General features: G+C 36.9%; 1 protein-coding gene across 1 annotated transcript in view; it reads right to left on the bottom strand.

The window, feature by feature from the left end:
* The window catches only part of LOC134742432 (ATP-binding cassette sub-family C member Sur), a 46,647-nt gene that overhangs the window by 9,853 nt on the left and 11,566 nt on the right, over positions 1–25,228 (bottom strand). The window contains exons 5-20 of the mRNA XM_063675569.1: positions 16,282–16,515; positions 15,854–16,183; positions 15,041–15,235; positions 14,485–14,785; positions 13,672–13,853; positions 13,256–13,580; positions 13,056–13,161; positions 12,442–12,593; positions 12,059–12,303; positions 10,697–10,918; positions 7,999–8,144; positions 6,029–6,148; positions 5,569–5,642; positions 5,347–5,474; positions 4,385–4,540; positions 3,577–3,789 (exon numbers count right to left, since the gene is read on the bottom strand). Coding sequence (XP_063531639.1) covers positions 3,577–3,789; positions 4,385–4,540; positions 5,347–5,474; positions 5,569–5,642; positions 6,029–6,148; positions 7,999–8,144; positions 10,697–10,918; positions 12,059–12,303; positions 12,442–12,593; positions 13,056–13,161; positions 13,256–13,580; positions 13,672–13,853; positions 14,485–14,785; positions 15,041–15,235; positions 15,854–16,183; positions 16,282–16,515 — 3,129 coding nt within the window. The remainder of the gene's footprint in view (positions 1–3,576; positions 3,790–4,384; positions 4,541–5,346; positions 5,475–5,568; positions 5,643–6,028; positions 6,149–7,998; positions 8,145–10,696; positions 10,919–12,058; positions 12,304–12,441; positions 12,594–13,055; positions 13,162–13,255; positions 13,581–13,671; positions 13,854–14,484; positions 14,786–15,040; positions 15,236–15,853; positions 16,184–16,281; positions 16,516–25,228) is intronic.

The raw sequence follows: 25,228 nt of genomic DNA, 5'->3' as shown, positions 1-25,228 counted from the left end.
TAGTTATTCTGTGATATGGGTTAATATGGTATTAATGCATTCAGTATAATGTGTGTAAGTAGATCACAAATATATAACATACTGTAACATTTTCACTACTTGATCTAACAAAATATAAGAAAACGTTCAAAAATTTCACAACCCCGTTGAATTTAAACTGCTCTAAATTGAAAGTTACTGAATGGATTATTCAAAAAAAAATTATACCAAATGACTGTCAATAATATATCCTCTAATAATGTCTAAAAATAATTAACCAGATATATCAAAAAATAAGAAAAAATTGTATTCAGGACATCATACTGAACTGAATGCACTGATACCAAATAATATGCCCATATCCGAGACGGCATGAGTAAAAATCGATTTCTAGAAGACTTCGAGAACAGGCTATATATACAGTATGAATCATCTCAGATAAAGGCCGTGCCAGGATAAGCTAAGTGATTCTGCCCCCCTTGAGTTTGGGCTTGTAATTTTTAGGGTTCCGTACCCAAAGGGTAAAAACGGGACCCCATTACTAAGACTCCGCTTTCCGTCTGTCCGTCTGTAAAGATGATTAAATTACCATAATTATATTTTTATTATCTCATAGAGAAATAAATAAATAAATCCAATTAAACTTTTTAGATTTTTTTTCTTTCACTTTCACGTTAGAGACCGCTCCAATTTTTTCACTGGTAATACACCCACTAACGTCCTATAATATGTATTTTTTTCAAAATTTTGGCTGAGGGAGAACATGGAGATATCTTTACTTGAAATGCTTTACATACATTTCCTAGAACCGCTATAATTCAAATCGGAATGATTACAACCTTTTTAGAAAAACGTACATGTTGCATATGAAATACTGGCCACTTACATTTAAGTAAGATGTTTTCGTTTGACTTGAAATTAATCCATACTAATATTATAAATGCGAAAGTCTGTCTGTCTGTCTGTGTGTTACCTCTTCACGCTTAAACCGCTGAACCGATTTAGTTGAAATTTGTTATACAGATAGTTTGAGTCCCGGGGAAGGACATAGTATACTTTTTATCCCAGAACTCACCCCTCAAGGGGGTGAAAAGGGGGGTGGAAATTTGTATGGGGAATCAATAACCGCTGAACCGATTTAGATGAAACTTGGTATGGGGATAGTTTGAGCTGTGGGAAAGGATATAGAATAACTTTTATCTTCGAAATCATCCCTTAAGGGTGTAGAAAATGGGGTGGAAATGTATAGTGTGGACCAATTTGGGGGTGAAAAAAGGATGGATTAAAAAGCAGATAAGAATTAAGGTACCCAAATTACTATAATTCCACGCAGACGAAGTCGCGGGCAAAAGCTAGTATAATAGATTTTTTTCCCAACGCACGACAATCGAAAGAAGTTGTTTTTGCTGCAAAACGTTGTTTTTTATTTATTTTTTAACTTTTTTTAAAAGTTGAAATGTAAGTGGCTAGTATTTCATATGCAACATGTACGTTCCTCTAAAAAGGTTGTAATCATTCCGATTTGAATTATAGCGGTTCTAGGAAATGTATGTAAAGCATTTCATGTCAAGATATCTCCATGTTCTCCCTCAGCTAAAATTTTGAAAAAAATACATTTTATAGGACGTTAGTGGGAGTTTTACCAGTGAAAAAATTAGAGCGGTCTCTAACGTGAAAGTAAAAGAAAAAAAAAACTGAAAAGTTTAATTGGATTTTTTTAACTCTTTTTCTATGACATAATGAAAATATAACATAGAGTAACTTATACTAGAGCGGTACTGTCATAGTAAATTTTGTAACCCCAGTAAATTCACTGCCATCTGTCGACACACTTTAAAACTAAAAATGAAGATTTATAAAATGTATTTAAATATAGTTAAATGATTTTTTTATTTGCATTAATTATTTTTATGATTTTGACCCAATGTTCTTTCACTGATATGCGTTAAAATTGTTAAATAACAAACGAAACCGTCAACGCCATCTATACGACAGTAGGCCAAAACTAGTAGCGCCCTCTGAACGAGAATCAAATTTTCTTGATTTTCGAGGCACGTTTTTTCCTTAGACTGTATCCATCTATTACGCAGTTATATCTATCTTTGAAATATAATTATGGTCATTTAATAATCTCGATTAAATGAACAATACATGCCAAGCTCGTTAAAATTGGTTGACAAGAAAAAAAATATCAAAGAAAAATAAAATTGTTTTTTTTTTTTAAACAAAAACTGTAACGTTTAGGGTGCTCAAATTTGGCACAATAATGATTAATGTAGAGCCACACAATCTATAAAAATTAAAAGAGCAAACTCAGAATCACTTATCCTGGCACGGCCTTTTTAAGTGTGCAAGAGATAGGAAGCGATTTTGAGAAATTCAACCGCTAAGGGGGTTTTGTTTTAAGATAGGAATAAAAAAAAAGAAAACTGATTTCAGCGTTTTTAAAAATTCATCCCCCAAGGTGGTGAAAACGGGGTTGAAAGTGTGTATAGAGATAAAACATTTTTTTGAGCGCGGGACTTGAATCTGTGTATAAAGGCTATTAGAATACAAGAAAAGTAATTTCAGCGTTTTTAAAAACTCATCCCCTAAAAGGGTTAAAAAGGGGTTGAAAGTTTGTATGGGGTTCAAATTGTATTTTAAGCTAGGAACTTGAAACTTCGTAAAAAGATATGTTTTAAAAAGTGAAGAAAACTAATTTCAGCGTTTTTGAAAATTCATTCCCCAACCCCAAGGTGGTGAAAAAGGAGTGAAAGATTGTATCGAGATCAAACATTTTTGTAAGTGCGGCAGAATCTTTGCATAAAGGCATATTATTTAAATACAAGAAAAAATATTTAAGCGTTTTAAAAATTCATCCCGTAAAAGGGTTAAAAAGGGGTTGAAAGTTTGAATTCATTACAAATGCTTTGTGAACAAGGTCCAAAAATGAGCACCACACTGTATAAAACCACCACTTTATTTACACTACTACACTGTATATAACACTCACTGCTTGATTTGATTTTGAACTGACGACCTAATTGTTCCTCGGACCCTATATGAAACCCAGAAAAATCTTAACACCGCGTTGTAGAAAATACACGTTGGGAACAAAGTTCCATCTTTTGACTTATTTGGTAATGAATTTTATTTAACAACAAATCGCTAAATTGTGACTTTAAATGCAAAATAATACATACACGTTTATCAAAATAATTTTACAAATATTTTAGTGTTAATTACTAACAAAAATAACCATATTAAATTTCCAAAATCGCTACTACTAACGCCATCTATCGGTGAATTAACTACCAAGTGTGAAGTAGTGAAGTACCAAATAAATTCAAAAGATTTAAATATACGGTTTCAACACTTTGAAACTTCTTAGAAAGGCATAAGATTACGAAAAAGTTATTTCAACGCTCTTGATAATTCAACCCCAACAACCAAAGGGGATAGAAGTTGAAACTTGGTAAAAGGGCATAGAGGCTAGCAAAGCTTACAGAGCCTCTACTTACACATTGCAGAAAAAATCTTTTTAGACTTTATAAAAATATCATATTGAGTTTGCGGCTTGAGTTGCTGACCAGCGCTTAATTGCACTGGATATACCTTGTCTATGACCGCGATATCCGCACCGAAGCGCATGAGCGCGGTGCCGGGCGACTGCTGCAGCGGCGGCTGGTGCAGCGCAGCATGCAGGAGGCGCTCGTGCAGTGTGCGTCGCGCGCGAGCGCCCGCCAGCGCGCATGCTGCTTGCGCGCTGCCCGCGCAGCATAAACCCGCGCAGCACACCAGGGCGTAGTTGCGCACTGACTCCCACATCTGCAAATAGCAGCGAGTCATGTGTATTCCTGTTGTGCACCCTAGATGTAACAGGTATTTATTTATTCGTATAGCATTATAAGTCGTTCTACAGTTTTATTTTTTAATTTACATATTAATGTCTAGGTTCTTCACCTTTTGGGCTGCGTTATCACTAAACGCTATTAAGTCCAGAGGGTCACCAGGGTACATCAGATCAGAGGTTGTAAATCAGAGGTTACAGAGTTACAAAGGGTCATTCCTCTGCAAGTACTTAGATAAATATGAAGTTTGTTTCGGTACTTCTAAATTTCATCAATTATTCACCAGTCTCGATTTAAGGTCGGTTGCACCAAACTGTAAAACATTTAGCTAAATTGTAAGTATGTATATGAAGGTTTATAGTTATATGCTGAGTGACGTTGATAAGTCCGTCTATTGTGGTTGGTCCAAATGGCTTAGAACGCATACGTCTATAAAGTTAATGCAGCTTCGATTACCAGCACGGCAGTAGGTACCTATTAGTAACATTATTTATTATCAGCCAATAAATGATATAAACTGATCTATCTTGGACAGTTTTTTTTAAGTTTACAAGGCTGCGACTCTACGGTACCTGTTCGTCCGTAAAAGGCGCCTGCGCGTTGCCAGCGGCGGTGTAGCCGAGCCAGCAGTCGGCGGCGAGCGCGAGGCCCTGCGCCGCCGCCGCCGCCGCCCAGTACGCCACGCCCCACCAGCCGCACGCGCGGGCGTAGGCCCACCATATCGTACACTAGAAACAAATTATGAGTTAAGACTAGAAAGGAAGAAATTTGATTTTTGTTCCACTTCGTACAGTCGCCATCAGATATATCGGAGCGGCCGAGGTGTTCACGCACTCTAACGCCTTGACAATAGAGGCGTGTTCAGATACTTGTGAGCACCTCGGTCGCTCCGATATATCTGATGGCGACTGTACCTTGTCCCAGTGACAAAAATAGAGACATTAGCGGCCTTGTTGACTGTGACTGTAAGAAGACAGAATTAATAGTGATTGATCGTGATCTCATTAGAATCAAATTCAATAGTTTATTTCCCTAGCAGCAAGAAAAGTTCATACTTGTTCCTAAAAAACCGGCCAAGTGCGAGTCGGACTCGTGCACGAAGGGTTCCGTACCATTACGCAAAAAACGGCAAAAAAATCACGTTTGTTGTCGTTGTTGGGAGCCCCCCTTAAATATTGATTTTATTCTGTTTTTAGTATTTGTTGTTATAGCGGCAACAAAAATACATCATCTGTGAAAATTTCAATTGTCTATAACTATCACGGTTCATGAGATACAGCCTGGTGACAGACGGACAGACAGACAGACAAACAGCGAAGACTTAGTAATAGGGTCCCGTTTTTACCCTTTAGGTACGGAACCCTAAAGATGATTTAATTTATTGTTTTACGCCATTTCATTTCAAAAATACCTATAGAAAGTTTCCAAATAGATACCTATCTAAGTTATTCACGTACTTGGTTGTAGTTGTTTATGCTAAGATTTATGTGAATTAAATTTATGGAATTATATGTTACCAGTATAAATAAAGTACCTCGCTAATAGTTTCTTGTCCATCCTCTTTGTTCACAGCAGGATTGTCAGGCATAGCTAGTGCGACATCGACTCCGTTAGTGCCCGTCGAAAAGCAGGAAGTTTCAAAAGCAGTTTCATTTGCTGTCCCTGTTCCGAAATAAACTGTCAGTACTATAGGTATGTTTAAGCGTAATTTATTATTATAATAATTAGTAATTGTATTGTAATTTGTAAGGTATACCATTTGCTTGAGTTTCTTCAGGTGCACTTTCTGAATCGGAACTTATTAACCGGCGAAGAGTTCTTGGTGTCCATCTGTAACCGAAATATTAACCTGCATGAACAATGCATAAGGTATCCAATTAGTAATTAATTTTTGGTACTGGTGCGTTCAGTAGGGCAATTTACCCAAAGAGCCACCTTAAACTTGCATGTCTTTACGATGCCTTATAATCATATCAAATCGAGCCTAATGATTTTTTGTGAACCTGTTAAACAGATTATATATACGAGTAGCTATACATATCGCTACATATTACGTTAAGCGTTAAGCAGTAAACGTTCATCAGCTATGTTGGCCTTACTTGATCAGTGTTCGGTGCGGCGCAGCAGATAGGCCTTCCTCGCTGTTTTGTATGGCCTCAACTCATCTGTGCTGACGGCTGCGTACATCTCCACCACCTGTCACCATATTAACTGACCTGCCGAGTGTCCGGTGTGGTCGTGGCCTTCTCAGCAGTCGCCGCAGTAGACTGGCCTCTCGACGTAACCCCGCACTTGATTCGTCTGCGCTGACGGCTCGGCGCACGTCTCTTCGCCACCTGTCAACATGCAAGATTATAAATATATCACATTTTATTAAAGTGGTCGAGCTAAAATACAACCAAAGGAAATTGCTGTCGATTTTTGAACGTGTTTTCACTGTTCACAATACGTCATAATGAAAAGTCTCATATACTCATACTCATTTATTTATTTTTCCGAGAACCAACAGCTATCAATTATACAATAGTTATATAAGTAAATTACAAAAAGCCAATTATAGGTTCCCACCAATAGCAACAAGTTAACACATAATTGGTGGTTATATATTCATAATATTCTTAAAATATATTATGTTATTTTGAATTAACAAAAGAAATATTTAATAAGAACAGATAAGCGTAACGACAAAATTATTAACTTATAAAACTAAAACTAAAAATAAATAAATCTTAAAATAAATAACTAAAAACTATTCCCCTTAAAATATTACATGTCAAACATCAGAATATAAATTATTATCATCACATAATTGAGAATGAAATCAAATTATGTCTAGACTTAGGTGTTACCTTAGACTCGCAATTGAATTTTAGTCTACATATTGATAATATATGTAAGCGAGCTTATAAGAAGTTGGGGATGATTCTCAGAATTGGACAGCCCTTCAGGCGCCCCAATACCTATAAACTACTTTTCTATTCCTTTGTTAGGAGTATACTAGAATTTGGTTGTGTTGTTTGGACACCTCAGTACCAAGTCCATATTGATCGCCTGGAAAGGATCCAAAATATTTTTTTAAAATCACTTTGTTACAGGACGGGTAATTACTTCGAACGCACTTCGTCAGCAGCGAAGCATTTTTGTGTTCCTTCCCTCTATAACCGAAGACACTACTTAGATGTAATGTTCTTGTTTAAAATTCTTAAAGGTGTGATAAAATGTCCGAATCTCTTAGAATTAGTCACTTTCAGTTGTCCGCACCAACCCCTATGTTCTAGACCTCTATTTCATATCAGCTTTGCCCGCAAGAATTACGCTCGGCACACATTTTTCAGACGAGTCCCAAATTATTATAATAAGCACCTACATGACATTGATCCTTTTCACACTTCCCTGTCTAGTCTTAGAATGAAACTTAGACATAAGTTGTTTTAATATGTCAAGTATAAATATAAATAAGTAAATGTATAAATGTAACTTTCCGGCTTTCCGGTAGGACAACCGTAGGCTCATGTTTTTCTTTTATCTCCTTTTTATCTTTGCTGTTTAGTGTGTATGTTAACATTATGTACTTACTAATGAACCTCCAGGTCTGTTTTCTTAAGTATGTTAAGTACATTTGTACTTCAAACCCATTTGTATATGTGACTGTTTGTGTTCTAAATAAAGTAAAAAAAAAAAAAAAAAACTAAAATTACAATAAATCATTATGTTCATTAAATTAAAAAATACATTATAAATAATTATGTAAAGATTAAAATATCATGTCATGTTAGTAGTTAGTACATAGGTCGGGCATGTCGAATAATTGAATTACAGTATAAAAAGTTTTATCAATAAACCATTTTTTAAGTTTGTTTATAAACATATTCGTACTGTCTAATATTTGATGTCATTAGGCAGCGCGTTATAAATCTTAGGACCTTAAGACACGCATGGTCTTTGAAGACTTGCTTAGTCTGTGGGGTGCTGGTAGTAGTCGTTCCTTGCTTCCTAAACGAGTGCGTGTGGGTTTGTTGGTAACAAAAGTGTGTTTATGTGTGTGTACGTGTTTAGCTATGTTGAATATAAATTGTGAGGGTAATGTGATTATCTTTATGTCTGCGAATAAAGTTTGGCTGACGTACCTGGTGGAGCATAATGTATGCGCATAAAATAAAATATAAAGTGTGTATAAAATACTTACTTGTAATTATGCACAGAGGGAGGGGGCGACGAGAACTGCCGCGACAGTGCCGGTCGCTGCCGAATCGTACCCCGCCGCCAGCTACCACCGGCACATGTGGGGACCTCGGCCAGAAGGTGTGCCCCGGCCGCTTCGCTTATACCCACCTGATGGATCAAAGAGAAAAATAAAGGTAACGAAAGATACAACCGGAATAGCGGCCCGCCGCAGCTGATGCCGGCACCCGTAGTAGGCCTGTCAAGAGGCACAGAATAACTAATAGTACTACCGCAAGGGGTTCGTAAATGGTAGGATAAAAATGATGTGATATCTGTTATTACTTTCAGATTGAATCTAAAATGTAATGAATATACATATGTATGACTCGTAATTTTGTAAATGTTTGTATTGATCGGACCAAATTACTTAGCAATCAAATATTACTCTGCCAATGGTAAATTACCTTGCCGTAAATATATTGTCAACTTTCTTTGTCATTAGTGAATCGATCCGATTATTATTACTTAGCCGACAATGGAACACGAGGCGATGAATCGCTCTGAACAGCGCCCGAGGTTGACGTCAAACTGCCTATATGACATTTACGGGCAAAACAATCTATTGTTCGATCTGTCCAAACATTTATACGAGTAGGTACAAGGTACCTACCTAGGTACTACTTTATATGACACACACTATTCAAATCAATACATTACAGCATGATAGAAATGTTAAAATTGCGTATTGAACTGCATATTAAGTATAAATTAAATAAATTAAATCTAATCATTTATTTCGGAATATAAATTTCCATGTATTAGTAGCTTATTACTAAAATGTTTAACCTATGTTAGTGATACTATTAACTATGTTATACTCGTATGAATTATAGCAAAGAGGATATAATAAGATAGAGCGGTACGGTCATAGTAAATTTTGTAATCACTGTAAATTCACTGCCATCTATCGACATACTTTAAAACTAAAAATGAAGATTTATAAAAATACGTTAAAATGTATTTAAATATGGACAAATGATTTTTTTATTTGCATTAATTATTTTTATATGATTTTGACCCATGTTCTTTAGGGCGGTTCCCTGAGCCAGAAGGCGAAAAATCTCCTTATATGATCCTGTTTTTCTAAGAGGCGTTGATATTCGTAGAAGTGGAAAAAATATATGTAGTTCTTGACTATATTATCTTTAACAACATAGCTTCCGATACACGAATTATGACACTTCGCTCGATACAATTAATTCCCAAAGTAACCTCTAACTCGGACTTTTAATCCTACTTTACTCGGTTATTTATTATGTGATGCTATAAACAAAAAAAACAAAAAAAAAACAATCTTAACATAAATAGTAATTTCATAGCTTTAGAATTTCGATATTGTTAGGTAACGTTTTTAAAATAAATAAACACCGACAAAATTCGATCAAAATTGACACTTGGCGCGTATGTTCTTTCCCGTTCTTTCATGCGAAATGTGACAAAAAGAGCGACAAACCGATGGAACGGCCTTAACGGATATGCGTTAAAATTATAATTAACAAACGAAACCGTCAACGCCCTCTGTACGAGAGTAGGCCAAAGCTAGTGGTGCCATCTGATCGAGAATCAAATTTTCGTGATTTTCGAGGCACGTTTTTTCCTTAGACTGTATACGTCTATTACGGAGTTATATCTATCTTTGATTATAGGTATATGTAACTTATCCTATCACACGCATGTAGGCTATTCCAATATTGCCAGAAAGCGCCATCTATCCTGTCTGCGACTGTGGCTAGGATGCTGTTGGTGCTGCCGCGCACGCGCCGCACTAGCGACGCCACCCGCTTGGGCATGATGGCGTGGAAGCCGTCGGTGCGCGCCTCCGCGAACATACCGCTAGCGCTGCAATAGCGCGGCAGCCCCGACAGCATCCTAAAAGCTTTATTAATATATTGCACGCGTAGGGCGCTATAAGTTTTTTGAGTAAAATTGATCCATAGGCTGCAAGTGTAAATTGACTGGCAGTACGCCTTAAAAAGGGTGATTTTAACGTTGCTATAAATTTGAACCTACGAATCAACATATTACTTCTTACTGCCAGCGCCCTACGCTCCCTTTCCACATCTACGTCATCTTTTAGCGATGCGGTTACCCAGTGGCCCAAGGACTTAAATTCTGATACTACTTTAAGAGGAGTGCATGCCATTCAGTCTCACTGGTCGTCTAAGCTAGAGACATTATACTTGAGGCCATGGGCCTCCGCATACCGCTCACAGATACTTACCAGCGTCCTAAGGGCGTCGATCGACGGGCTCAGCAACACCATGTCGTCCGCGTAGCTGATGTTATTTACGAACGTTCCATCTATTGAACATCCGACCATACTGTTGCTGAGCTCCTCGCTCATCCGGTTGACATACAGGCTGAAGAGTCTGGGCGTCGTGAGCCCCCCCTGCCTGACCCCGCACTCCAACCTATACTCATCGGATAGCGACCCCGCCCACTTTATATATGTATAACGAGGTAGTTGTGTAGGTAAGCAGCAACCGACCTAACGTTGTCATGAATGAATTACGTATCGTAAGTTGTGTTGTCGGGCGCGTTTCAGTGCCTTTTCGCGCCTTCACAGCCTCTTTTCGCACCACGGTCGCTCGTCCTGATGTTTCCAGTCTTACCTACGAAATTGAAGTCGTTGTCAGTAGTCACTGACATCCCTGACTTACCCCCACAGTAGTATCCTCCGACAAGCTCCTGCTGAATCTCGCGCGGCTGAGTGCCCGCACGAGCCTTGTGCGTTCCCGCGCCGTGCCCCCCGGAGGCCCGGCGCCTCCACGCGCCGCTGCCGCTCGCGCTTCCCCGGCCAGCCTCGCCCAGCGCGATATCGCCGGGTCGGTGTCAGTGGGCCGGCCAAAACCAGCTACACGACCGTCTTCCATCACTATAATCTTAACATACATTTAAATAAAACGAAAAAAAAAAAAACGGCCAAGTGCGAGAATCGGACTCGCGTACGAAGGGTTCCCTACCATTACGCAAAAAACGGCAAAAAAAATCACGTTTGTTGTACTAAAAAGTGCGGAACCCTCGATGGGCGAGTCCGACTCGCACTTGTTAGGTTTTTTAATTATTTCCTGTATGAAATGCATGCTGTGAGTGATTAAGTGAATCACCTTTAAGTGATTGTTGCACTTAGAATATCACTGAAAGTGCGAGTATTGTTAGGGTTTCGTACCCAAAGGGTAAAAACGGGACCCTATTACAAAGACTCCGCTGTCCGTCTGTCCGTCCGTCTGTCTGTCTGTCACCAGGCTGTATCTCATGAACCGTGATAGCTAGACAGTTGAAATTTTCACAGATGATCTATTTCTGTTGCAGCTATAACAACAAATACTAAAAACAGAATAATATAAATATTTAAATGGGGCTCCCATACAACAAACGTGATTTTTTTGCTGTTTTTTTTCCGTAATGGTACGGAACCCTTCGTGCGCGAGTCCGACTCGCACTTGGCCGGTTTTATTCTTTCTTTCTGTGCTAGTGTAAACAGTTGTTGGTCAACTAAATTAAAAAAAAAAGTATATATAAATATGTGGTATTTTCTATAAAAAGGGACCTTATTGTCGATGGCGTTTACGCCATTATAAACGGTGCTCCGATATAAATACACGCTGTGCGGCGTACATAGAAGATTTGTGTCAGATTTTGCCATATTTTAGTCTAGAAACATGACTGTTTCACTTTAAATTAACAAGTTTTTACACTATTTTTAGCCCGAAAAAAATCCGTGATATTTACCCTCGCGTCATTAGTGGCCTTTGCCTATAACGCATGTGAGTCACTCCACTTATTAATATGTGTTCACGCTTACATGGAAAGTATCACTGCGAGCATTGTTATGGTACTTTGTAAAATATGCGTTCATTTCCAGTTCGAGCTTCGACCTCTTACGATCGGACAATAACCCACACGACGCAACGCAATCGACTAACGCGAGGTGTAGGTAAGTTAAAACCTGATTTTATGGAATACTTGCCAGATTAGATATAAGTGAAATGATTATTGACTATTAAGTGTACATGACTTACCAGATCAGCATAATGCAGCAGCTCGAGCCGGTTAGTAGCTAGCAGTACAGTGGCCCCTCCTCTCGCGCTGGGCACAAGGGCCCGCGCGACCAAATGCCTCGCCAGCGCGGCGTCCAGCGCTCCCAGCGGTTCGTCCAGCGCCAAGAGTCTGGCCCCTGAGTAGAGAGCACGAGCCACGCTCACACGTACGCGTTGTCCCCCAGATAGAGGCGAACCCTGGCTGCCGAGTTGAGTCGCGTCACCCTCTGAAGTTACAAAAATACATTTTGATCATTAATTATTTATTCTCATCAGTTGATGCCGACAGACCGAACGCAGCTAGTTGGGAAGCACCTATTGGATGTTTGATATGTCAAAACGCAACAAAACAGTTTCTCGCGTACCGGGTAGCAGTTGCAAGTCCGGTACCAGGCCGGTAGCGCGCAGGATCCGCGAGTACTTGCTGTGGCACCACGCGCTGTCCATCACGATGTTGTTTCGCACCGACCCTTCCAGCAGCCACGGCGGCTGCCCCGCGAACCACGTTGAACAATTTCTAAAATATATTACGTCAGTCGTAATTTCACGAGTTATAATTTTCCGCTATTTATAATCGCAACGTAATAGGTGACCTTCTATCGTCCGTTTGAACGGCTATGTTGGGAATAATTTTACAAATGCAATGCAATTCTTACTAAATCCATTTGCTATTGACGTATTAAGTCATATAGGTAATGGTTTTTCTTTTAAGGAATTTGCAACTTTAGTGTAGGTAAGTGCACCCAGCAGCGTCCTTATTTATAATTTGTCTTTCTTATAAAAAGTGTTTAGGTTTTTCCAAAGGGTTTTTCTACGAAACTGCATATACTCGTAAAATAGAAATATGATATTAAAACAAGCGAATGAGATTAGCTTATAGCGCATACGCTTTGTTAAAAATACATCCCAGCGATCTGACCGTCACGGAATATTATATAATTGTAGGGAAGGCTGTAATTAATTTACATTCAACATTTACCCGCTCCGACAGACTTCACCTCGGTCAAAGTACATCTCTCCTAGAATGCAGGAGAGTAAAGAGGTTTTCCCCGATCCACTGGCGCCAACCACCATTATGAGTTTTCCTGTGAAAAAAGAAATGTAAATTGTAAAAAGATCTCTACGTAAGAATTATCATTACATTTTATCTTTATAAAATAGCAAATTGTGTGGGTGTACCAGTGGGAATGTCTAAATAGTCAACTTCTAAGGCAATGTCATTCTTTGGTCCCCAGCTGAATCCTGCATTTCTAAATCTAATTAGAATTTCTTGTTTATCCTCTGCAACATTAAACATGTCCTCGTCTGACAACTGGTCGCTACTCAGATCATCGGCCTCATCCTTAGCGGGGTTTTCAGTTAAACTATCGTCTGGCTTGACATCAACAAAAGCGTCGTTAAATGTATCCGTCGATTTCCTTTGACAAACCGCTTTATTATCGTCTTCTCTGATGTTCTTTGATTCCGGAAGATCTAGATACCGTTTTATTCTATTCGTGCTGACCTGAAATCGTTGTGAACACCTTTATTGACTGGTAGTGCTAGTGCATTAAAAGTGGCAACAATAAAATGGGAGAACATTGATGTTGTCTTACCATCGCCTGAATGATCATGAGTACGGTCACCGGTAAGATAAGTAGCGGAACGGACAGCTGATTGAAAAGTGCTAGCCCAGTGAAAATGTTGACTGCTGTGAATGTGTTACTATCATCTAAATAATAGTACACTGTGAAGGTTATCATTGTTACCAATATCGTAGAAACTTGAGTTGTAAAAGCTGAAATCAAAACAAATTTGTTAGGTACCTACCTATACCGGATGTGGCCTGTAATAGGAGCAAAAAATTAAACTGTAGGCTGTACTCCTCATACAGACCAACATTTGTTCAGCGACTTTTAAAAATAACTTGTGTTTTGATTTTTAATACACTTTAAAGTTTTTTCCAAGACGCAATGTATTGCGAATTTTGTTATGTTTAAGGTGTGACAGGCAACGTCAATCACAATGATAATGGCGTACATTGAAGATAATATTGATTTTGTATGAAAAATACGAAGTCTAAAGTCTACATTATTTTTAAAAGTCGCTGAACAAATGTTGGTCACTTTTTAGTATTTGTTGTTATAGCGGCAACAGAAATACATCATCTGTGAAAATTTCAACTGTCTAGCTATCACGGTTCATGAGATACAGCCTGGTGACAAACAGACAGACGAACAGACGGACAGCGGAGTCTTAGTAATAGGGTCCCGTTTTTACCCTTTGGGTACGGAACCCTAATAAGTTAAATCGGTGTAGTCCATACCTATTTTTTAATACTATAGGTATACTTTATTGATTTGAAATCAAATGTAATAGGTAGTGGGTGTTCAGATGTTTAGTAGTAGGTACGTAAGGTTTATACGTACTCAGAGAGCTCCAGTAAATTGATTCCTTGTTTAGAAATTTTAGTTCCAGTTCTCTTAGGTTAAGAATTTTCTCGTTAAAGAGATCCTCCCATACGTAAAGTTTAATTACGTGCATCCCTTGCAATATCTCAGTCAACTTCGACATTCTGTGGTCAGTACATCTCCCAATTTCTTTAGAATTGTCATATATTTTCTTCCCTAAGTAGAATTGCAATGGAGTTATAAACAAAATGCTAGCTGCTGAACCAATTATTGCACTTAATCCCAATTTTGTGTATAACAAATATAAAATAACAGCTACCTGAAATGTTGAGAAATGTCAAAATCATACAAATGGGTATTAACTTAATTTAAAAAATGACTCTATTATTTTAGTTTATGTTTACCACTCTTGCTCAAGACAAAAGAAAATTAGATTTAGCTTTGTCAGTAGCTATTGACAAAGCTTTTATCTTCCCGGTCAGCTCTATCTATATATCTAGCGGCCCTGAGTGTGTTAGGTATTCATTTGTTTTTAAACAGGACATGCATAAAGTCTAATTACAAAAGGTATTACCTTTAGCGGTATAGCCCACGTATAATGACAGATCCAGACACAGGACATGACGTTGTAAGTGTCCTGCGAGACCAGGTTGGTGAGACACCCGGTCTGTGTGTTGGGCTCGGGCGGGGCGAGCAGAGGGGCCTCCTCACCCGCGCCGTCGGGCGGTGACCACGGCGCCAATCGCATGCACTTGTCGTACACCATGCCCTGTTACCGTCAATTCAAAACAATCTAAAACACGCTCTTGATTTAAGTTTACAATCAAAAATAGAAAAAAAAACATTGCCAAGACGGGCCCTATTGGAAAAGTATTAATTACAGCTCGCGAGTTAATATTTTGTAACATCACTCGATGATGATGATAATTGATATAACCTAGGTACGCATAAAGGACGTTCCAGCCTGAACTGTTATCTATGTCACCTGCGCCTTATAAGGTGTCTTTCTCTTTACAAGCTTTTTATTAACTTACAATGTTACCTATGTATGTAATATGTACGGGTCAAATCTTGCAAGTTAAATTTGACCCACTTCCCGATTTTCAATGAAACTGAAAAGTTGCGTAGGTACGTATGTAAGTCGGGTGACAATGTAATATTATGGTACCATCGAGCTGATCTGATGATGGAGGCAGGAGGTGGCCATAGGAATTGTGATAAAACAACGAAACCTAATTGTGTTTGGGGTTTTTAGAATTGTCTCGATGAGTATCATTATTTACCTGTAGAAAGAAAAGTAGAGTCAGCGACAAAAGCTTGTACCAAAAATGAAATTATTGTCAAAAACATTTCAATCATGAATGATCTAGTTAATGGACATACATACTTGTAAAGCCATCTTTAACCGGGTCCCTTCCACTGTCACTAAATGCGTCGAGTTTTGAGATAGGAAGCCTTGGCTTATCAGCGCCAACGTCACTATAACGAGCATTATATATCCATTACTCAAAAATTCTTCCACTGTCACCGGTGCGTCTAAATTGTATTCTTGTCTCGCGTCTTGTATGTATTGAATGACTACAGCCAGTCCCAAAGGCGGCACTACGCCTATTAAATCGCTAAACAATTTAAGAACTCCGGCTATATAAAAGTTTGGCCACACCATACGAATGTAGCACGTCCATATACTAGAACGGTTGCGTTCAATTTTAGGTTTCTGAAATAAAAGTAAAACAAACCATTTAAAATTTAGCTAAATCAAATCCTTGGGAACATTTGAAATAGGTACCTAGTACATAATATAAGTTAGCTAACCTTATGACCGTCATGAGTCTTCTTAAGCTTATCGTAATGTCTCACTGATCGTTCGTCCTCCGGGAGTTCTCCTAAGTCCTCTTGCTCCAAAGGTGATTCATATCCTTTGTACAATAGTGAATTAAGCCAATAAAACGATATTTTCGAATAAAAGTGGCAGTCGTTATGCAGGTAACTGATGTCGGTTAAAATATCTGATGAAGCTTTTTGAGTATTCTGAAATCGTTTTATAACCTGCAACAAAATATGATTTTTAAAACAGGTAAAATATTTCTTTAAAACATTAAACCAGTGAAGGTTTCTAGAGCAAATCGCCTAATATGCTAGAGCGCATTTTTCTAAGTTTGAAACCGTCCTGTTTTGGCGAGTGTCAAATGTTTCTTTTACAAGAGGTAATGGAAGTTAAGGAAGTTTACATTTTTGAAAGAATAGATTTATTCGTAAAGTAGGTCCGAATATACCTACAGATGTTATTCAATTTATCTTGTAGGTACTTTTAAGCAATATTTTTGTCCAGGGTAGAGTTCCGATAATGGGTTCCACAAGGAATTGAGAGAATCCCTCAAATCTTAATATCGACTTCGGTATTTTATTAAAAGATTCAAAATCAGTCAACAACCCTGCTAATCGCGTTAGAAAACAGAGACAAGAGAAAGCCATTAAGTCATGTGCAAAATGCATCAATAAAACGAAGGCTAATAATGGAAGTAGGTTCAAAAGGATTTGCTAGCAAAGATGCTGGCGCCAGCCGAGTGTGTCGCAGACGGCGGCTGTCTGGCGGGGTGCCCGTTTGACTCTCGTAGCGTTCACTTTCCATGATAGGAACAATTATTGTAGCAATAATATCTGGTGAATCATATGAATCAGATTAACCACTTTATTTATTTATATGTCTGTTGAGTTGAGGGTGTAAAGCGTTGACTTATAAATAAGTAGTTTTATTTTTCAACGATGCAATAGTTTTATCGCTTACATCGTTTGACTATCATCATCATAACACAGTCGGAGCGGCAGTGCAAACCCCAAACTTACTGTCAGTGTTTTTTACGAGTCATATACTTCCCGTAGAGAGAAAGCCAGATTTGCGGCACGACCTACATTTTCCTCTGTCTCTACAGACCTGGAATGTTATCAATTTGAAATTAAAATCATTCTGATCAATAGACTATATACAGCTGCCGTCGCCCGCGGATCTGTATAAAATTCCAAAAGATATATATACCTAGACATTTTTCAAAACCCTTAATTTTACGGGAATATACTTCCCCTGCCGCACAGGCTGTATATAACACTGATGGGATACTAACGAATCGATAACGACTTATATAATCGACTAAATATTTATCATCGTCATCGTGTCTGTACATAATCAAAACGAATATTATTCATCCTCATATAATTATAAACAGGGGTCGGAATTTTAGAGTAGGTAATTTTCAATATAGTAGTCTTGAATTGTCGCATTAATAAAATGTCGTATTAACGCGGAAACGTGAACAATGCGCAGTACTATGACCAATCTCGCTGCGTAAAGCGGGTTTTCGGTGCTTTACGGGGTGATGGGGTACGGATAAATAGTACCCGTGCCGCGCCAAAGAATAGTTATTTGTTATACAAGGGTGCAAAGTTGTATTTTACCCGCGATTGTTTCAACACATGAGAAGTAAAATACATTTGCACCCGTGTGTAACACAAAACTTTTCCCCTCACTATAGCGAGGAAAGTGCAACATCCACAGGCGTTAGATCCTTTTCATCACTGGAATCATTCATTTTTTTACGATAATACGATATTATAACAGAAAACTCTGGAAGTTGTGTATTTTTACGTGTCGGAGTCGGTGAGAAAATTTTTGTTGACAATGTTGACATTTCTGACGATGCATTTCGAAATTGCATCGACTTAACTTGTGCGTTCAGAATTACATTCAACATCATTAAAAAAAAAACAAATGTTTCTTATGGAATTTAAGGTTTATGACTTGAAATCATTAAAAAAAGCTAAATTTGGTGTTTCTTATTAAATTCTCAAACCATTTATTTATGATAATTAATATCGAACGAACCATTATTATGAGCGTTTTACGTTTTGTTATCTGTCAAAAGCTACTTAAACACGCTCCATTCAAGGTCAAATTACTTTCCCCACTAGTGGATAAAATGCGTTTTCCCCCGCTTGTTTTAAAGGATAAAAGACGGCTTTCCGAGCTAGTGAGGGGAAAAAACAATTACCTTTCAGTGCGTTACGCAAAAATACTTCCCGTATTTTTTTTCTTTTGAAATGGAATATACATATATACTTGATGAGTAAGAATATCGGGAGTAGATATAGTCATCTTTTTCTTACACACACGGGAACATAGAAAAACCACCGCCGCACCGGGGGCCGGGGGTAAGACAAGCGGAAAGTCAAATACGGCCAAATGCTTCCCGTAACGCAGCGAATGTGTTAAACATACATATTTATTTTAACGTCTAAATAATGTGCGCTGCGCGTATTACTTTTCCTACAATATTTTGCATATTTTGCAAACCTCTTCAAAGTTTATTGTTGCCAATAGATTACATATATTTAAGTAGTTTCCCTCTACATTTTGGAATTTGATAAAGTTGGGTTATTTTTGTGAAAATCTAAATTGTAAACATTCCTAAACTTATCAGTTAAATACGTAGTTACAATATTTATGATGTTGATTAATTTTACTTAGTATCTTTGTAATTCGATTAAGGGATCGTCAAATAAAATATATAACTTTTATGGCATTTCACCTACCTAGCCTACTAACTACTAACCTACCAAATAAGAGATCGAAATACCTACATATCTAAGGTGTGTTTGTTTAATCATACAAAAAAAATATTAAGCGCGTCAACTACCTCGTTCAGCTTAGCGTCTCGGGCACTATCCTAACTAGATAATGACTTAATGGGATGAGTGAGTCCCTGTACGAGTACGTGGCAGGCATTATTAAATGCATAGCCGGGTCTTAGCTTGGCTATTCGCCCTGGGACGCTGACTTGAAGGCTAGGATACCGTTGAGCGTAGATGAAACCAACTAATAACATAAATGTTGGTTGTTGGTTGAAAATTCTCCCGAGACATTCAATTATTGGGTGCTGTGTAGCTAATTGGTAAACAGCAAATTGCATTTCTCACAATTATATATATGCCTTTAGGCCTACATATAATACGTATTATACGTACATAATACTTACACTTGTAAGTGCGTAACAATGTACCACCTACCTAATGAAGTCTTGCAAATCGACTTTCTCTTGCTTCTAAGTAGGTAATTGGATTGGCTCGTATTTGAAAAAATCTAAGGTACCTAACAATAACCATTATGTTAATTGAAAAACGAAAAAATTACTTATCTTATTATATTTTAATTAACAACCTATCGGTTTTAGCGATTCCTGATGCGTCAGGCGCTATTTAGTAAATAGAATAGAAAATTTAGTTAAACATTTTCTACGTCAAGTAATTGGCCTCGATGTAATATTTATGCAGTCCTACTCCTATGCATGGACAGTGTTATAATTGTCTCGGTAATTAAAACTCGGAAAGAGATGGAGCATAATTTTCCGATGTTAATCTTGATCGAGAACGCATAAAGCGTAACGTAGTACCTAGTGTTTGTTTTAATCACAGCATTCATCGGACACAATACCAGACAAGGCTGTATTAAGAAACTACCAATGTGATTCCATATCAAATACTTATTTATTTAAGGAGAAATGACTGTATGAGTACCTATTTCGTATATCAATAAAACGCCTATAGATTTAGATTTAGATTTATTTATTTTATAATATCAAAGATAGATATAACTCCGTAATAGATGGATACAGTCTAAGGAAAAAACGTGCCTCGAAAATCACGAAAATTTGATTCTCGATCAGATGGCGCCACTAGTTTTGGCCTACACTCGTATAGAGGGCGGTGACTGTTTCGTTTGTTATTTATAATTTTAACGCATACCAGTGAAAGAACATGGGTCAAAATCATATAAAAATAATTAATGCAAATAAAAAAATCATTTATCCATATTTAAATACATTTTATCGTATTTTTATAAATATTTATTTTTAGTTTTAAAGTGTGTCGACAGATGGCAGTGAATTTACTGGGGTTATAAAATTTACTATGACAGTACCGCTCTAGTATAAGTTACTCTATGATAATATTAAGAGGCCGGTGTCGATTTTAGTCGCAAAAATGTAAAATTGATAGATTTAGTCGATGAAATTGTACACCTTTTGTTACCAAATTGAAATAACGAGTACTGGTTTCTATTAGCACGTCTTCTTATCTTGCCTTTTATCAGATAAATTTTTTTAAACGGACTCACTAAATTAGTAATGATTTTTTTTCTGAAGGACGTTTAGGCAAACGCGCGTAAAGCACTGATTTTGTCGCTCTTATTTATAAATTTCGTAAAGTTTGGACTGCTAAAAATGGTAAATTTGTATTATGCATATTCTGTACTTGACCTTTATCAGACTACATTTTTAATTGTTATATGACTTAGAGTTCGAGGAAATGAAAGTTAAACAAATTCAATTAATTACATTATAAATATACGATTTTATATTATGATTTATAAAACCGTATACACGCAGGAGTAACAAGTGGCAGGCAAATGTACTTTTCATGTGCAAATTAATTGTGGTAGGGTGTTTTTAGGTCAATGGCGGTGGGTCCCGCTGTAATGTGTGTCGCCGCATTTGAAAAGCCGCATAGACATTCCTCTGCGCTACAGCTAAAATGATATGCCAACACGCATTATAATTCTCATCAACCTATTATAATGTCGTTCCACTTTCCGTTTACATATATCGCATACCTGTTGATAGGAATCTTAAAAGCGGGGTAATTAGTATTGGAATACGTACCTAACGTTTGTTTATTTTTGACAAACTATTTAGCTACTTGAATTGATCATCGACATTTTGAAGACATCTACTTAAACTCAAGCATCATGGTTATGTACAGTCAGCAAAGCCATTAGCTTCGCACACCTGCATACAAATTTGTACCTATGCTAATTACTTTGCTATCTATACCTACCTACCTAAAATAAATCAGTCATAAAAGACGTAAATAGTGTAATTCAATGACAATAAATCTAATTTGTATTGAATTCGCGGTAGCGTGTCCAGCCAAGTTCAAAGAAAAATGAACTGGGGACGCAGAAAACGTGTGTATATTATAATATTACACGAACCATTTCGAGCTACTTTAATCTACCTATTTAATCTACACACATGAAATTTGGCACATTTATTCAAACCCATTAGCTTGTCTAGAATACAAAATTTCATAAACGTATATGATATTGATAATCATTAGATTAATTCAGACATATGGACCAACAACCTAACCCACTTCCAGATGACCTAGAAACTTGATATTTGGCACCAAGGTAGACTATTAGGTGTACATACAGGAAAATAATCCGAAAACTGAATATTATTTATAATTCAATTGAAAAAAAAGAATCATACATATATTGATAATTATTAGATTATTAAGATTAAGACATAGATCGAAAACCTAACCCACTTCCCGATGACCTAGTAACTTGATATTTAAAGGAAAAAATCTGAAAACTGAAAATGATTGATAATTCAATTATCGACCTATCGCTTTAGTACCAATACTCTCAAAAATCTTTGAGAAAGCAATGCATTTACGACTGAATGATTATTTCCTTAAATTCAACATAATCGCAAACGAACAAAATGGATTTCAGCGAAACAAATCGACCACATTAGCAACGTTTAATCTCATACACGAGATTGGGACAAAGTGTGATGATAGAAATTTTACAACCGCTGTTTTCTTTGACATGTCAAAGGCCTTTGACTTCGTAGTGCATGATAAACTGCTAAGTAAGCTTGAATCCTATGGTGTCAGAGGACTAGCGTTACAGTGGATTGATTCATATCTGAAGAACAGATCACAATGTGTGGAAGTAAAAAGTATTAGTAGCAAGAATGTAAGCATGTGTCATAGATCTATGTTTAGAAACAATAAATTTGGGGTACCACAAGGAAGTATCCTTGGGCCGCTTCTTTTCTTAGTATACATCAATGACCTTGTAGATATAATTAATTACAAGTGCGTCTTATTCGCTGATGACATATCCATTGTAGTTACCAATGATTTTTCGATGGGCATTAACCACCACGTGTCGCAGGTTAATGAGACAGTAAATATTGTAGTCGAGTGGCTTGAACGTAACAACTTAAAGACTAACTTAGATAAAACAAATTTTATTAATTTTAATAATAATAATCAGCATTTAGACATACTTTATAATGGACATAAATTAAAAGAAAACATTACAAAATTTTTAGGAATATTTGTTGACCGTAATTTAAATTGGTATGACCAGATAAATAATGTGTGTAATAAGATTAATAGATTTGTATATGTCCTTCGTAGATTAAGAAAAACGACAGATCACAAAACAGTTATGGCCGCCTACTATGGATATGTTGAATCTGTACTAAGATATGGCTTGATTATCTGGGGCAATGGTGGTGACATTCAGAGAGCGTTTGTTGCCCAAAAAAGATGTATTCGTGCTATCTGTGGAGTTAGTCCTTTGGAATCATGTAAACCCTTATTTTTTAGATTGGGTATATTACCTCTTGCATGTTTATATATTGAAGAAGTGTCTAAATTTGTAAGAAAGCACAGAACACTTTTTAAGACTGCTAGTGATTTATTTGCACGGAACACAAGGAACTGTAACCGACTTGTGGTGGGCAAACAACAAAAAACAAGCCGATTTAAGAAGAATTGTACGGTGATGTGTGTAAACATATATAATAAAATACCACAACAGCTTAAAGAAGTGCCCGATAACCAATTTAATAAAAAAATACGTGAGTGGCTTTTAGAACGCAGATTTTATAAATTGAATGATTTTTTGCTATATTAATGTATATTATAATGCAATAAGGTTAGAAATATTTATAAATGGGCTCATAATATTATTCATTTTTTAATTAAGTTTAAATTTAATTGTATTTGTACATATGTAAATAATTGTGAATATTTTGCATGCTATAGATTATGGCTAATTAAGGAGTGTACATAAAAATACTTATTGTAATAACACCTGTAAACCAACCCTTATTATAGCAAAATAAATTGATTGATTGATTGAATGAAAAAAAATCATATATTGATAAAAAAAATATTAGATTAATTAAGACTTGATGTTTGGCATGAAGGTAGACTATTAGGCGTATACATACAAAGGAAAAAATCTAAACACTGAAAATTTTTGATAATTGAAAGAAAGAAAGAAAGAAAATAAATTTATTCAGGACGCTTACAGTATTGTTAAAATGTAATACACTTTTATTAATATAAAACATAAACGTCACTGAAAAGGTCTCCCCTCAGCTTGATGTCAAGTTACCTTTCAGGTATCTTGACGCTGGTCTTCCGTGGAGACCTGTCCAAGCGATCGCGTCAGCACGTAAACTTAACTAGCATTGGTTAAACTAAATTGAGATCAGAACAGATATTACAAATAAATATTAGGTACCTATTTCAATTTGACTTATTAAGTATATATTAATATATAATAATATTTGTAAGACTTATTAGAGTAAAGGTTGGCACTTACAAGTGATCCACTCTTTGAGCAGATTTCTGCAAATTCAGAATATACTTTTTGTATTCTACTTTGAAAGACAAAATGGAATGTGTGTTTCTTATGGGCGGCGGTATCTTGTTCCAGCATTTCGTGGCAGAATATCTAAAACTACCACGAAATGCAGTTGTATTGTGCCGTGGGCAGATAAGACGAGTAGCTTCTCTAACATGCCGCTGAGAAAATTGCAATTTTTAGATAAATATTGGGGTGTCAATGACTTAATAATGCCAAATAGCATACATGCGAAATGCAATGAACGACGTGACTCCATGTTCATCAGCCAATTGGCCAAACATTAGCGAGTGTCTCCTTTTCAGTTTGGGCAAAACTGCTTTCGTATGTCCGGATGTTCTCATCTGGAGGTCGCACTTGGGTCCAACTCAAAACTGTGTTCACGTCTTTTCTGTAGACATATCCAAAAGTTAAGGGCTATAAAAGTTAATTTTCTTATTTAACCCTTATCTACATGAAAAAGTAATTATTACCTACATGCCTAGATAGATAGGTAGTTTTTTTTCGTTTAGTTTTTTTTAAGATGTTCAAAATGACTGGAATGGAATGGCATAAAGGACTTAAGCCCCAGTAGGCTCTATGGCGCTTAAGACCATTGTGAGTTCGCTGTGATAATGTGTATGTAGTTTTTATTGTTTTTTTTTAAGGTTTTCGTGAGGAGAAAATCATTAATATTTTAAATTCACTCACTCACATTAAATTAATGCACTGGGAAAAAGCACTAATATTTTAAAGAAGAAAATAGCACAATAAAACCGGCCAAGTGCGAGTCAAGCTCGCTCACCCAGGGGTTCCGTACAAAAGTAACTTTTTTTTTTTTTCTAGATTATGGTTTTCAGATTTTTCCCTGTAAGACAGTATTACTTGCCAAATTTTAACCGTAAAGTTAACCTTACCCTATTTGATTCCCTTGAGTGTCGAAATATACGTTTTTCGCGGCATAAACGGCCGTATCTTTTTCTTACGTTAACTTAGAACTACGGGTAGTACGGGTATAAGAGGCATGTAGACCTGAGTGGTTTTAATATCAACTCGATACCTCCATCCGTTTCGAGATAAAGGGTCTTGACAGACAGACGAACGGACGGACAACAAAGTGATCCTATAAGGGTTCAGTTTTTTTCCTTTGCGTAAGCGTAGGAAAATAGAGTAATTTTACAAATTACAATGTACCCATGATGAATGCTAGTTATTTCTGTACAAAAAGTAATGACTAATGATAGTAATGATATCCCAACAAAAACATAAATGTGAGAT

Source organism: Cydia strobilella, chromosome 6 (genome assembly GCF_947568885.1).
Source record: "Cydia strobilella chromosome 6, ilCydStro3.1, whole genome shotgun sequence".
Lineage (NCBI taxonomy): Eukaryota > Metazoa > Arthropoda > Insecta > Lepidoptera > Tortricidae > Cydia > Cydia strobilella.
This window is presented reverse-complemented; position numbering and strand designations above follow the sequence as displayed.